The sequence below is a fragment of the Micromesistius poutassou genome, assembly GCF_964030765.1.
Source record: "Micromesistius poutassou genome assembly, contig: SCAFFOLD_2440, whole genome shotgun sequence".
NCBI lineage: Eukaryota > Metazoa > Chordata > Actinopteri > Gadiformes > Gadidae > Micromesistius > Micromesistius poutassou.
Window position 1 is genome coordinate 47882 of NW_028177801.1, and position 14519 is coordinate 62400.

Genomic DNA, 14519 nt, shown 5'->3' on the forward strand with positions numbered 1-14519 from the left:
GCCGAAGTGCTTGGTGCTGTACTGCGTCACGGACAGTGTCTGCGCAGCAGCTGGGGCATGGACAGGTGCAGGTGGTTTGAGTCGTGATGAGTCGCTGGACTCCAGCCATACGGCTGGCTGTCTTCGTTCACTTTGTGTTTGATGACTTTTCCACAAAAGAATAATTTTTTGACCTTACTTCCACTTGAAACGATGACAATGCTGTAAGGCACTACTTTGTGGGAAAAAGATCTTGAACAGCTGGTGTCTGTAACAACTATAACAGGGTGTCACTCAGGACTTACAGCCCTCTCAAAGCGGACCCGGACTCTCCTATCCACTATCACTGTATCATTCATCAACAGGCGATATGCTCTAAGGTGCTTAGATCATGTCATGACACCTGTTGGTAAGATGATCAACTCCATTCGAGCAAAGGCCAAGACACAGGAGCTTCAAGCTGCTCCTGGAGGAAAGTTGTGCTGAGAACGAGAATCTCCTTCTCATCACTGAAATGAGATGGCTGAGCAGGGGTAAGACACTACAGCGCTTTCGTTCTTTGCTGAGTGAAATGATGACGGATGTAACTGAGAACCTGAATCACTTGGACCTACAGTTACAAGGTAGAGATGAAAAAATGTGTGATATGGTCAGTGCTGTTCAAAAGCCAAGTCATTTTACATTCAATAAGTGAAAAACCAAAGGTTTCAGTACTTCCACTAAGTCTCAAAGATGTTGGAGGGGCAGCCAACATTTTCAATGCACTCTAGTATTGTGACCTGCTGTCCAAGCTTGGGCGTGAGTTTGCAGACAGATTCAGTGAATTTGAGAAACTTGAGCCCTGTGTGACAGTCGAGGCAAACCCCTTCATGACGGTGGACTTAGGTGATATCTAAAGATCCTGAGGAGATGGAGATGATCCAAAGTAGAACCTAGTAGAGGCAGAATCATCAGAGACCTTTGTGAAGCAACTTTTTCTGACATGAATGTCATGAAATCTAAGCTCAGAACCTGACTGACAGATGAACATTTAAATGAGGCCATGAGATCGAGCCTGAGTGGAGACGCTCCAGTGTAAGCCTCTCCCGTTGACTCCTTGCAGTGCCAGCTGTCTCACTGACTATAAACACTATACAGTCTAGACCATGAAGTGAGGGAAAGTGATGATCTTATGTTAAGTGGTATGTAATGTTAAGATGATCATATGTTATGCTCAATTTGTGTGTTGAGTGTTAATAATATGTCAACATTTTGTAAATGTTCACACAAAATAAGCTTATTCAACTGGTTTTGGTGGAGATCAGCTATCTGAATACATGTTACTAACAATACTAAACACAAGTAGCTCTCTGCCACCTTCCTTTTGTCAAATGAGCTCTCAGAATAAAACAGGCTGGAGGGCCCAGACCTGGAGAGGAACACTTTACCCCTCTGTGAGTCTCCATGTCCTCGTAGAGATCAGTGCCTGGAATCTGTCCCAGAACCGAGTAGGTTGGCCTGATAGGAAACAAGGCGAGCATTTAGAACCGTTCATTCAACCTTCAATCTCATTTGATAAGGTAGTATTCTGGAGTCAAGCTTAGAGTGTTACTTAAAGAGAGGGTGCTTGATCATCTAAGACTTAGTGCTTATTTGGTGTATGTTGGAAAATATGATGGATGTATTAGGAAGAGGAAACAATTGGTTGGTTCAAAGCCCAGTATAATTCTGCGTGCCTTGGGTCAAACCAACGTTTTAAACGGAGGCTACGTTAGCATAGGCTACGTTAGCGTATCCGTCTGCTGACTCACAGCTGGGTCCTGAAGATGACGGTGAGCAAAGCGAAGACGATGGACGCTGCCAGACCGAGGTCCAGGTTGAAGAGCAGCGTGGCGACCCATGTGACCAGCCACACCGCCTGGAGCGTGGACACGAGAAACCACCGGCGTGGACCCCTGACTCGTGGGACTCAGTGACTGTGACTGGATGTTTGAATGATTAACGTGTCCACGCACCAGGTCGATTCTGTTGCTCCTCCACAGCTGAGGGATGTCCGAGTACTGCTTGAACATGCCCTTCAGGTTGACAAACACGATCGCCGCAAGTACAGCCTGCAAAAGGATTCAAACTTGCAATACAGGTGCTTAACAATACAATGAAAACAAAGAAAAATAAATAAATATATATAAATAAATATATCTATATAAATAAATAAAATGGATTAAGAGAATGCTGAGCTAAATAGGTATGTCTGAAGGGGACCTGGAGACCTGATGATCTAGAGGGACATACACCAGAAGCACGTCTCCGGGCGCTAATCCACTGAGTGATCTGAACACCAATAAGAGGATTTTAAAATCTATTCTAGAACTGACTGGACAACCAATGAAGGGACTTTAGGACAGGTGAGATGTGTGAAGCAAGACAGGAAAAGAGCACAAAAAGGGCCGATGTTTATGTCGTTCTGATTTAAGACACCACAACAGAGGGGCCTTCTCCGTGGTGAGGAACGCGTCGTGGGATGAAGCCGGGGTCCCCCACCTTGGGAAGCTCCTGGAACAGCGGGCCCAGCCTCAGTATGGTGACCAGAACGATCACGGCTGAGACGATCCCAGCCATCTGAAAGGACACGCGGCGCATGAATAATGCAGAGAGCATCTGGCAACGCAGTTTCTCCTCTGCGTCTTCATTTAGTTGCTGGTTTATGTTCAGGTTTGAGGCCTTGCTTAGTCCTACACGTGACCACATAATGCAGTTTCCATGAGAGCACTAACTGGCCGAGATTGATCCCTGAATGCGGGACTTAACGTTGGTCGTTGTCTATAGTTTTACCCAACACTTTCAGCATGATCAGTGTCCTCATGAGAGAGTTTGAACAGGTCCTCTGAGGTAAACCTCCCAAACCCTTAGGTCACACAGTCCGAGCGTTCCAGCCCCCCGCGGTGTGGCGTCGGGAGAGCCGCGGGTTAAACACCCACAGATATGAGCATGTCTCCTCTGACCCCTCACCTGGGTCTTCCCTCCAGTGCTCTCCTGGATGAGGCTGCGGGACATGGAGGAGCACACCGAGTAGCACTGGAAGAAGCCTCCCACCGCGTTGCTCAGGCCCAGCGCCACCAGCTCCTGGAGTGGACGCAGAGCGGGAGAACAAAGTACTGGGACGTGTGGCCGTGTGCTAGGCATCACGGGGTAATGTAGTTGTAGTTGTAGGTCACCTGGTTGCTGTCCACCTTGTAGCCGTGTTTTAGTGCGAATGTTTTCCCCAGTGAGATGGAGATGGCGTATCCCACGATGGCCAGGGCAAACGCATCGCCCACCACGTCCCCGAACACGTGGACATCGGGCAGGCTGGGTGGACTCAGACTGGGAGGCGTTCAGAGAAAATGATGACTCATGCTGCTACATGAGAATCATAACAATCAGCTCCAACCAACCACAAGAAAAAGACAGATTCTTACCCACTTGGAATTTCCCCTACCACTGAGATGGTGAGGTTGCTGCTCAATTGCGTATATGATGATATTAATGTCGCTGCCACTATCTAAACACAAAAAAGAGGTTAATTCATACGTTTACTCAAACAGCCACTAATACGTCAGTCCAAAGAAACCTAACTTTGAATCAATCATTAAACTCCAATGGCTTGTGCCATAGTCAGTGAGAGACACTGGTAGACATAATCATTAGCTACAACGTGATCGTTTTGCTGTGTTTTGCACAATCACACTTGCTGCCCTAATGCCAGTGCTCAGCATTTCCAAGCTTGTGTTTCCATTGCAGCAAAGAACATCAATAACCATTAACTTAGTGTGAGGAGGTAATGGACTCCGCTGACCGTGATGAGTTCCACTGGGATGGGCACTGGGAGCTTTGGCGACAGATAGGAGTTGAGCTCCTTGGCGGAGATGAGAAAGGCCATGGACACCGCGCTGACCACCAGGGTGGGAAGGTGGGTCTTGGTAAGCAAGGAGCAGACATCCACCAAGGTCTAAGGATTGCACAGAGGGCGGATGGCTGACCACACATGCGCTCGGATCCATCAAAACTCATTACATTGCATGCAATAATAATCGCGAGCTGCAGAAAATACAAGCTCGTCGGGAGTGAACAAACTCTGTTATGTGACATCATTAAGGCCAGTTCAAAGCAGTTGTTCAAAAATAGAAATGTAGTCATTTGGTTCCCAGTAGTAAGTCGACAACACTCACATACACCAGTGACAAAGGGCCACTGAAGCGCTTCGGAGACACACCAAAGATATACTTTAACTGGGCCACCACTGCGTGGGCGGCCGCCGCCGTGGTGTAGGCGCGCACCAGCGGCTCCGACAGGTAGGTCCCCACAAACCCAAACTTCACCAGGCCCAGCACCACCTAGGAACACACAGCTCATGATGGCCAGCAGTCACGGGAATAAGTGCATCAGAATGACCCGTTCCATACAAGCATAGATACCTGGATGAGTCCTCCGAGGACAGTGGTGGCCGCAGCCACCTGGACCCGGTACAAGTCCCGGGCTTGTAAGTCCACCTGTCCAGCAGTGAGGTTGGTCCCATTTGCTATGAGGAAGCTACTGTCTGGGGCTAACCTCTCTGTGACACCCCCCACCATGATGCTGAGCACGGCGAATGTACCTGGAGAACAGCACACCAGAGCAAGGAGTCAGGAGTTGCCTGGATATTGTAGTGGCTAGTGTTCAACCTTCAGCCAAAAGGTGCCTGGCTCGATCCCCGATGTCCTCACTGTATGTGTAGGTCTAACCCCGTCCTGCTCTTAATCACATGAATTCACTGCCTAACCCCGTCCTGCTCTTAATCACATGAATTCACTGCCTAACCCCGTCCTGCTCTTAATCACATGAATTCACTGCCTAACCTCGCCCTTTGATTGATTGAATACTTTATTAGGAAGAAATGAAAAAAATTAAAAATAAAAATACGGTTTCAGATACGGTTTCCACTCCCTCAGCTCTCAACCAGAGTGGCTCAGTGTCATTAGAGTCACGCCTGGCCGATCAACATCTCAACTTACCAATGGAAATGTGACGAGAGGTACCAAAAAAGAAGTACACTAGCGCCGGGTAGAGGGACGTGTAGAGCCCAAAGACAGGAGGCAAAGAGGCCAAGAGCGAGTAGGCCATGCCTTCCAAAAGACAGCAAAGAACAACGATTACAAAGACCTCAATGTGAAATATATTTGAATCTACACATAAATGACGCATGGGATAACCATCGATTTCTTTGATTGGCTCTTAAAATAAATGCCACCAGTTGCTGCATACCTTGTGGTAGGTGCATAATGCCCACACTGATGCCGGAGATGAGGTCCGGCATTCCATAGTCCCAGATGGAATACCTGGGCAGCCAGTACAGCACAGGAAGGCTGTGCACTATGCGCTGCTTCAGTTTGGGAACTGTACATCTGGAAAAGAGGAGGCTCTTAGAAATGGACAGGAGTGGTCCATCCATTATTTGAACATCGTTTCTAACATAATCATTTTATAAATGCCATATCCCTTTATTTACAATGCCCTGTCTAACTTTATCACTGCACTTTCCTTTGCTTCAAAACACGTTGAAACCATCTAAATTGTGGATGAACACAATTTAGATTTTGAACAAAAGTGAGTGGTTAAAAAGTGAGGTAGTGTAGGTTTAACTGCACCATTAGTAGATACTGTCGGTCAACCTTAACAATTAACTTCCTTCTATACAACTTAATCAACTTTCTATACAGACCTTACCTTAGTGAATCTTTGAGGCGTTCAGTTAGCTTAGGGTGGGTATCAGAGTAAGTCTTCCTCTGAGCAATCGCTTCCAGTCCCTCCTCATCCAGCACATCTCTCTCCACTCTGTATTTGCCCGACCTACATGTAGTGCCCATGGCTTATATTCTGCCCACAACTCTACAAATGGTCCCAGCCGTTTTACTTTTCTGAACCTATCAAAGGTATGTCCCAACGACTTCCAGTGCTAGCGCGTTTGATGAACTTGCCCGACCCGCCTCTGTCCCGATGCTGATTCTTACATCCACCACGACGCAGCAGCACCACTGTCACCGTGCCAGCTTGCATGTAATATTATGATATGTAATGGTTAACTAGGCAGGTCTGATGGGCCCTCATGGTTGGGAGGTGTTTAATGACTAAAAGCCTAATGGATGTTAGGGTAAACCCTAATCTGATTCTGGTATTCAGGGAGGAGATCTGCGGACGTCCGGGCCCCAGGTGACGTTCACTTAGCATTTTCCCTTAGACCTGCACAAGTGATTCTAATGAACCATGACATCCTAGTTTAACATCAAACTAAATCACCCACATCCTGTCATCTATTACCAGATCAAGAAAACACTACCAGACATGGAAAATATATTAGTACTTTCCACTTGAGGCATACACTTAGTTCCTTTGTTTCAAAATGTCTACTGTTCCTGGTGATAGATCTTCTATTAATAGCAATAAGCAAGGGACATTTACTTAACAACAATAAAGGCAATTACCGAATGCTTGCGTTAGGTTTGAGCTGGTTTGCTGACTGGCCCTTTAAGAGAGTCCAGTGTGAAATCTGAGGCTGGGAGGGTCCACCATTCCACAGCGTCTGGCATGAGACAGGTGTTGAAGGTGGAGCAGATCATTTATTGACTGCAATGTCACTGCCAAACCTCAGATAAAACTAATACACGGTTAACTATACCTTTTCTGGTGTTGTTGTATACATGGATACATGTAAATAAAGTAAAATGTCAGGGCCATTAGCTGAGCCCTCTGACCCACTTGCTGTGAGAACATGATCTATTTTTGGGTTTGTTCCTCATAGGGCCAAGGGAGCTAGGGGAGGGGAAATAGATTCTGGCTAAGCAATCTCTGGCGATTGCTTAGCCATTTTCAACAACAACACACATAGACCGAAGCAAAAACAACAACATGAATGTTTTCTGGTCTTCATCAGACAGAGACAGCAACTGGATTATCGTGAGAGCAGTGAAGTTGATAATTTTGGTAAGACAACAAAAGAAACTGCTTAGCATGATGGAGAAAGCTGCTTTGACTGCTGTGCCACATCTTAATATGATATATTTCTACATATACCAAGTCACAAGTAATATATGTAATTTGTTTTAAAGTTCTGTCCAACCGAATCTGTCCTAGTAACCATATCACCATCAGTGACATGCAATAGAAAAAGTGTAAAAAAGTGTAAAAAAAAGCCACACAATAGCACCTCAGCTTTCACTGAATAGTTTTTTTCTATGTAACTTAATTTGCTGTTTGTAATTTATTTATTTGCTCTGCTTTTACAATCATTTATTGCAGGCCATGTCTCCTTTTCGAGGACAAGGACCTCACTAGTTGAAACTCAACACTTAAAGACTGATCTTTTTTACAAAGTAAAACTAGTTGATTGAATCCTCAACCAAGTCGAAATCATTTCCTACACGAGGTGAAACAGCATGGACCGAACCGTCAAACACAGCCTGGCGCTTCTCAGCCAGTTGCGAAAGATGAGGGAGACGGAGAACCTGACGGACGTGGTGCTGGTGGCTGAGGGGATCAGTTTCCCGTGTCACCGCGTGGTGCTGGCGGCCTTCAGCCCCTACTTCCGCGCCATGTTCACCTGCGGCCTGCGGGAGTGTCACAGCAGGGAGATCCTGCTCCGGGACACCGACGCGCAGAGCCTGGCGCTGCTCCTCAGCTACATGTACACCTCGGAGCTGCCCCTCAGCAACGCCAACGTGCAGGAGGTCTCCATCGCCGCCTTCCTGCTGCAGATGGACGACGTGTTCGCCTGCTGCCAGCTGCACATGACGGACAACATGGACGCCTCCAACTGCCTGGGCGTGTACTTCTACGCCCGCGACCTGGGCGCGGAGGACCTCGCCGACCAGGCCCAGCGCTTCTTGCGACAGAACTTCCTCCAGGTGTGTCAGAGCGAGGAGCTGCTGGAGCTCGAGGCCCACCAGCTGGGGAAGCTGCTCAGCTCCGACGACCTCAACATCTCCAGGGAGGAGACCATCCTGGACGCGGTCCTGCGCTGGGTGAGACACAGCCCCCTGGAGGATGGACGCAGCCACCACCTGCCCGAGCTGCTCAGGAAGGTGCGCCTGCCGCTGGTCGACGCCGACTACCTCAGGGAGACCATGAGGAGGAACACGGCCCTGCTGGCCGACACAGAGTGCACAGAGATGCTGAATGAAGCCATGGCCGTCGCGGCCATGCATCACTCTGCTGCGCCGCGCAAGCTCCGGCTGCGCTACGGCATGGAGACCACCGACCTGCTGCTCTGCATCGGCACCGACAGCGGCGGGCTCAGATCCCGCTACGGCGGCTACGCCGACCGCAACTTCTGCTACGCGCCGAGCACGGGCCGCAGCTACTACATCACGTCCCCTCGCTACGGGGAGGCCCTGGGGCACGTGTGCGCGGGCGTCGTGACCGAAGACAATGACATCATAGTGGCGGGCGAGGTCGGGGTGCGTAAAATGGCTCGGCAGAAGGAACGGAACGTGGAGGTTTTCAGGTGAGGAGCAGGTTGTAGGCACATGTTCACTAAAGGTGCCGTAGGTTGATGTGCTGTTCAGTCTCATTTGTGGAAAAAAATGGCAAAGCCACCCGCCAGCTAGTAGAGATTGAAATGTGAGAACACAGCTGGTTAATGATTTGCCCTCCCTACACACGACTGAAACAGGTACCAAGTGGAGGCTCAGGGCAGCTGGCAGTGCCTGACGTCAGCAGAGTACCGGGACTCCTTCGCCCTGGGGGCCCTGGGGGACACGGTGTACCTGCTGGGGGGCCAGATGATGCTGAAGAACCAGCAACTCATCACCAACTCGGTGGAGCGCTGGTGCAAGCAGGGGGGGCCCTGGCGCAGCGCGGCGCCCCTGCCCCTGCCCCTGGCCTATCACAGCGCGGTCACACTGAAGGACCGCCTCTATGTGATCGGAGGTCGCACGCCCCAAGTAAGGTTGACGTTTTTACAACAAACACTCTGATCTCAGAAAGACATGAATTTCAAATCAGGGTGTCAAGTGAGCGTTATGGAACATCAATGGACTAGCTTGAGCAAAACATACATCTACTCCTGATCTGGCTGCTGCCCAGTGGCACAGGGTGTTGTGTTGTAGTCCGTAATGTCTGATTCTATGAATGCATCATGCTTCTATGGTTCTCTAGTCTCACAGGATGGACGATGAACCAGATCGCCTCAGCAACCGTCTCCTGGTCTACGATCCTGATTGGAACAAGTGGGCGGAGCTCGGCCACATGAAATATTCAAAATATAGATGCAGTGCCGTTGTGCTCAATGGAGAAATCTATGTCATGGGTAAGATGGGCGTTGATTCAACCAATTCAGCCGACAAAATGTAAAGACTTGTTGATGCAAACAAATGTGTTAAACAAAGTATAAAACATATCTCCAATAGTCTGCTGTGGACATTTAAAGTACATTTACAAAGAGAAACATCGCTTTTTGGTCCTCTGAATTATGTTGGTTTTGACTGATTCTTAATATTTAATGGTCATTCACATTGACATGATGTCATTTGAACCTGATCTCCACTGACAGGAGGGATCGGCTGCGAGGGAGTGGACGGAGGTCAGTCCCGTCGCTGCCTGGACGCGGTGGAGATCTACAGCCCAGATGAGGACCAGTGGAGGGACGGCCCCCCGCTGCCCTCACCACAACTCTCCCTACGCAGCAATGCGTCCAACGCAGGCGTGGTCGGGGGGAAGATTTATGTCTGTGGCTACTACAAAGGAGCAGGTAGTCAAACGCATCTAGATCTGTGCTCCAAACGGTCTTGGAAGATGCTCCGCCTTGTGAAGTTGACATAAACATAACGCTTGTTTCGATCCTTAATGACCCCTAGATCGCCATGACGACATAACGAAGGAGGTTCTAGAGCTGGACCCCTGGGAGAACCGCTGGACGGCAGTGGCTCGACACGCTCTGATGCACGATAACTACGACGTCTGCTTGGTGGCGAAGCTCAACCCGCGCGGACTCATGTCCCCACCTGCTGACCTGGTCAGCGAGGCTTAGTTAGTTAGTCACTGAGCAAAGCCTGTCTGCTTTACGAAGCGTATGAACCATGCGGTTAAAGCTGGGGTAAGCACAGATTATAGAATCATTCTTTTGCATATTTATTGAAATTTGCTTACAGCAACAAATCAAATGCTCTGAGCGAATTAAGACAAATATAAGGTATCTGTGAATGTGGCAGACCTGTAACATGCCTGTCCTTACCAAACCCTACGCAGCTGCACAAGGCTAGGCAGCCCAATTGCTAAAGCTAGCAAGCTTTGGAGGGAGGCCTGAGGGGAGGATGCTTTCAAAATCTAGTTTACGCTGGTTGGTTTCCTTAAATGCCTACCCTACCTTTGATGACTATATGGTTGACACACTGACTATGTAGTAAACCCAGATTATTCCCAGGTCTAGTATTGCTGACACACTGAATCTGGAGTAAGCTCAGAGTCTCCTCTGGCTGACACACTGAATCTGGAGTAAGCTCAGAGTCTCCTCTGGCTGACACACTGAATCTGGAGTAAGCTCAGAGTCTCCTCTGGCTGACACACTGAATCTGGAGTAAGCTCAGAGTCTAGCCTGGTCTAGTCCGCATATTTCAGATATTGAGGGTACTGGTTGGTTATCCTCATTTTGAATGAAAACACAACGTCAAAAGATACATCAATATCACTATTGATGGGCATATGGTGGGTATCGCACTTTAAAAACGCTGGATTTAAAAACGCTCTGTGGTTGGAGGAATATTGGACATTTGAATGGAACCTCCCCCAACAGAGGAGGGTGGATGCAACTAGCATACCGTATCACAAAGTGGGAAGACTGCTCTCCTGGGCCAAAATAAGGGCCGCATGAAAACATATCTGCACTTAAAATAGTTGCACTTAAAATAGTAAAATAGAAACCTTTTTAAAGGTGCTTTGAGAAAGACATAGTGGCACAGACATTGTGTTACAAGTAGACAACATTGTGCAATAGTTATGGGGATAAATATTGCAGCGGGTTGAGCATTATTTCTTTCTAATTTTAAGGTGAACTGTTTCTTTCATGATTGTTAGACAGTAAATGTTAAGTTATTTTGTTTGCTTCTTTTGTTTATAAGACATTTAATATGTACTACAGTAAATAACCTGAAATGATATCCCGTAATAATCACTCAATAGATTATTTGCATCAAATACCTAATAACCCATCATGACTTTTGACTGATCAGAGTAGATGGCAGTGGAGTATTGTAAGTTTGTCAAATAAAAATGTGTTTACATATTTAGTACTTGAACTTGTGAGTATGTACTAATTTCATGCATCTAAAAACCTGTAATTCAAATAATATAAAAGGTGCATCTATACTAGCAGCTAATCAAACATTACCAGATATTGATATTGTAGGTAGTGCTGCTGCTCAGAGGTATTCTTGTATACCAGGCTAATTAAATCCATTCATGCACTCAAACATTAATGAGTGCATTTTTAACTCATGATATGGTGATATTATTATCCAAAACAATGTATATATTAATTTATTATGCAGCACACTGTTACTGCAAGATTTTAAGCCGAATACAATGTTTGAGAAAAAAAAGAAATTCATAATGCGCTAGAAACCAATTGACGATTAGTTTTCTGACAATCAGCAAATACTAGAGATGTACTTATTTTTTTCAAATACCATAGTAAACTGTATACAGTGATTTTTAATTTGTAGAGAAGTTTATTGCAATTTATATATCTGAAAGAGCCAACGTAGTCTCACATCTTTTTAATACTAGAAAAACAGGTCTGACTCACAGTGCACATCAAACAACTGCCAGAGCCCTTTCCCCTTCTCAGGCACTTCTCCGTTGGGCTCAGCTGGCTCTAGTGTGGTCTCCATCCCTGCAACGCAGACAGAGCTGCTGCTGTCCTCAGACCAGGGGCTGAACGGGGCCACAAAAGCCTTGAGACCGTCGTTAGCTCTACCGCCTGCGTTGGGGTGGAACACTGGGACTCCTTTGCAGCGGCCTGGAGCCTCTTTGCAAATCTCCTTGAGCGGTGACGACGCCTCCTCTTTCTTAACGCTGTTGACGGGTGGCTGGCTGTTCTCGTCCCAGACGGCGCTCTTCCTGCCCTTGGGCATGGCCAGCGCTCTCCTCCTGGTGCTGCTGGCCCTCCTGGGGGCTCTTCGAGGGGGTTTCCTCGGCTCCGCGGTGGCCCTGGGGTCCCACGAGGACACGTCAGACGGCTGAGTGCCTTCGGGCCGGCAGCAGGGAGGCCCCGCGGCCCCGGGCGGGCTGTGGGGCGGGCTGTGGGGCTGCACCGTGAGGGGTGGCTGCCCCAGCCCCGGTGAGGTCTGGACGGCGCTGTCTGCTACCCCCCCACAGCCCTTTGTGCCGGAGTGGTTGGAGACTAAGGTGCTGAGCAGCTGCACTGCCTCTTCCAGGTGGTGTTTTCCTCTTACGTGATCCTGTTTCAGAGCTTCTAGACTTTTCTCCAAGCCATGCACGCATGAGCCTAGTTCCCTGGTGGCCAGTCCAGTCTGCAATTCACCATTATTAATCAGAATTAGCAATTGGCAAACTACGAGGTAAAGATGTGAAGTTCCAAAAGTGAACATGAATCACCTCCAGTAACTTGCCCTCGATGTTTGATAGCGTCTGTTTCTGAGCGATCAGTTCTTCTAGCATGGTCTCAAACTGATGTGAAACACCATCCCGGAGGCTGGATTGACCTTGCTGCACTGTAAGGACATATGTAAGGACATTTACATATGTAGACATATGTAAATGTGTTCAACTGAATCGACTAAATCTGAATCGATTTAGAAATTGAATACCAATTCATTGCAAGATAATCACATGAGTTACTTACCTGGTTATAGAGCACCATCTAGTGGCAGTGGGTATTTTTTATTTTGTGCCAAAGCATGAACCATCTCTAACCATACTAAATTCACTGCTTTGAAATAAGCCTAAAAAAAATTACCTGTCACGGCAAACTTGTCGAATCCTTCTAGAATCGTTTTGCACACTGCTATGTCTTTTTCTGTGCCCAAGATCGACTGTTGCATCTGAAAAAGGAAAAACACCTTCCACTTATGATGAAAAGCTTATGGATAAAAAAGCTTATGGATAAATAAAAGAATGGCAGCATTACTTACATCGTTGAGCGTTTCTCGAAAACTTAGGGATTCCTTCAACAACACGTCACTGTTGAAGCAAACACGATTCATTTATTTTTTCAACAACTCTGCAACAACAACTAAACAACTCACACATTCGGGGGAATAACATTCAACACAAAACACACCTTTCATTTTTCTCTTTTGCTTTTTTCTTGTCTTCTTCGAACTTGTCCAGTAAAGCCAGCGGTCTGACGCCCTGGCCCTTGGCCTCGAACAGGAACGGCTTAGTGTGGTAATTACTGCAGACCCTCTGCTCGTTCCCCTGAACGGCGTCACACCAGTTACAACGAACCGGTCAGATGTGATGCGGGAGGCATTCACGGTGCTTTGAGTTACGTACCCAAAAGCAGCCCAAAATGACACGTTTGACCATCTCTGATCATTTGTTACATGGTGACATTAGAAACAATAGACGTGCAAATTGGTTAATTTAGATTTTATGTAAGTAAGTATCGACCCTGGACTTCTTGGACAAAGACAATGTCGTCAGCTAATTAGAAATCTACCAAATGTACCAATGAACCACTCTTATCAGCATTACTCCCCCTACTACTCATTACTACTCATTACCTGTTTCCAGACTGTTTAATTCCCCCATACCTGTCTTCCACGCAGCTACATTATTATCCGACCCCGGTACACAACCTGTGATAATCTAGTGAGGGCCAGACGTACCTCCTGGGAGCTCTGCTGGGAGGCCCTCGACGCGAGGCTCATCTCCTGGGACATGCCCTGGGAGTTCTCCGGCCAGAACTGGGAGCCAAAGCCGTACTGGGATTCGGACAGACTGGAGTAGCCGCTGGTGGCCGCATTGCTGCCGGTGACTCTGGTCCGACTGGTTAGTGAACGGACGACACACCGAGAGGGGCATACAAGGGACGCACGTCCTCAAGAGGGTTAAAAAGGGAACACGTGTTCCAGTGTTGCGCCTACCTGCTTGCGGTCGGGATGCTCAAGATGTCCTTGATGTTCCACACGTTGGGATTCATTGGACCAGGTGGGCCGGTGAGCTAGTTGCACCTGGTCGCGGTGCACTGACGAGTCGTCGGATCGCCTGAATGTTGTTTGTGGAGGAAATCACTGGTAGTAGGAGCTAGTTGTAATAATGGCCCAAATCCACCCGCTGCTACCTTGTATATGACAGCAAAGCACGTTCAAGTCCGTAAAATTGAACAAAAAGGGGTTCGGTTACCACTAGTTAGTTACCACGGTATTTAGATACGACCAGCGGACTGGTTTAAATATCCCGCCTTTAGAGAGTCCGCCGCTCGCGCGACGAGGACCGTTAACACAGCGGCGATTAACCAGGTTAACCATGTACTGTATAGGATATTAACCAGGTTAACCATGTACTGAATAGGATATTAACCAGGTTAA

At 47.7% G+C, this 14519-nt stretch overlaps 3 protein-coding genes across 3 annotated transcripts in view; 1 reads left to right on the plus strand and 2 right to left on the minus strand.

The window, feature by feature from the left end:
* LOC311375669 (solute carrier family 26 member 6-like) overlaps positions 1-5840 on the minus strand; it is a gene marked incomplete at both ends in the record, with an annotated part of 7342 nt that extends 1502 nt beyond the window's left edge. The window contains 13 exons of the mRNA XM_084490737.1: positions 1407-1476; positions 1770-1876; positions 1974-2069; positions 2500-2577; positions 2968-3081; positions 3174-3321; positions 3417-3499; positions 3794-3946; positions 4167-4331; positions 4413-4591; positions 4989-5099; positions 5239-5378; positions 5701-5840. Of these exons, the coding sequence (XP_084346863.1) occupies positions 1407-1476; positions 1770-1876; positions 1974-2069; positions 2500-2577; positions 2968-3081; positions 3174-3321; positions 3417-3499; positions 3794-3946; positions 4167-4331; positions 4413-4591; positions 4989-5099; positions 5239-5378; positions 5701-5840 (1584 nt within the window). The remainder of the gene's footprint in view (positions 1-1406; positions 1477-1769; positions 1877-1973; positions 2070-2499; positions 2578-2967; positions 3082-3173; positions 3322-3416; positions 3500-3793; positions 3947-4166; positions 4332-4412; positions 4592-4988; positions 5100-5238; positions 5379-5700) is intronic.
* A 981-nt stretch (positions 5841-6821) lies between these two features.
* LOC311375675 (kelch repeat and BTB domain-containing protein 12-like) lies at positions 6822-11255 on the plus strand. The gene is made up of 6 exons (XM_084490742.1): positions 6822-6954; positions 7270-8473; positions 8642-8912; positions 9127-9277; positions 9521-9718; positions 9825-11255. The coding sequence occupies exons 2-6, from the start codon at positions 7407-7409 to the stop codon at positions 9995-9997; spliced, it is 1860 nt and encodes a 619-aa protein (XP_084346868.1). The 5' UTR covers positions 6822-6954; positions 7270-7406; the 3' UTR covers positions 9998-11255.
* A 492-nt stretch (positions 11256-11747) lies between these two features.
* Positions 11748-14131, minus strand: LOC311375670 (interactor of HORMAD1 protein 1-like; the record flags this gene model as incomplete). Its single annotated transcript, XM_084490738.1, has 7 exons — positions 11748-12497; positions 12583-12698; positions 12944-13028; positions 13119-13167; positions 13268-13404; positions 13818-13977; positions 14076-14131. 7 exons carry the CDS (start codon positions 14129-14131, stop codon positions 11748-11750), a joined length of 1353 nt encoding a protein of 450 aa, XP_084346864.1.
* Between the last annotated feature and the right edge of the window lie 388 nt (positions 14132-14519).

Excerpts from the sequence above, each read along its gene's own strand:
- LOC311375675 (XM_084490742.1), top strand. The coding sequence starts at position 7,407 with ATGGACCGAACCGTCAAACACAGCCTGGCGCTTCTCAGCCAGTTGCGA. Across the intron at positions 8,913-9,126 it reads TCGGAGGTCGCACGCCCCAA|TCTCACAGGATGGACGATGA; the intron begins GTAAGGTTGACG and ends ATGGTTCTCTAG. Across the intron at positions 9,278-9,520 it reads TGGAGAAATCTATGTCATGG|GAGGGATCGGCTGCGAGGGA; the intron begins GTAAGATGGGCG and ends CTCCACTGACAG.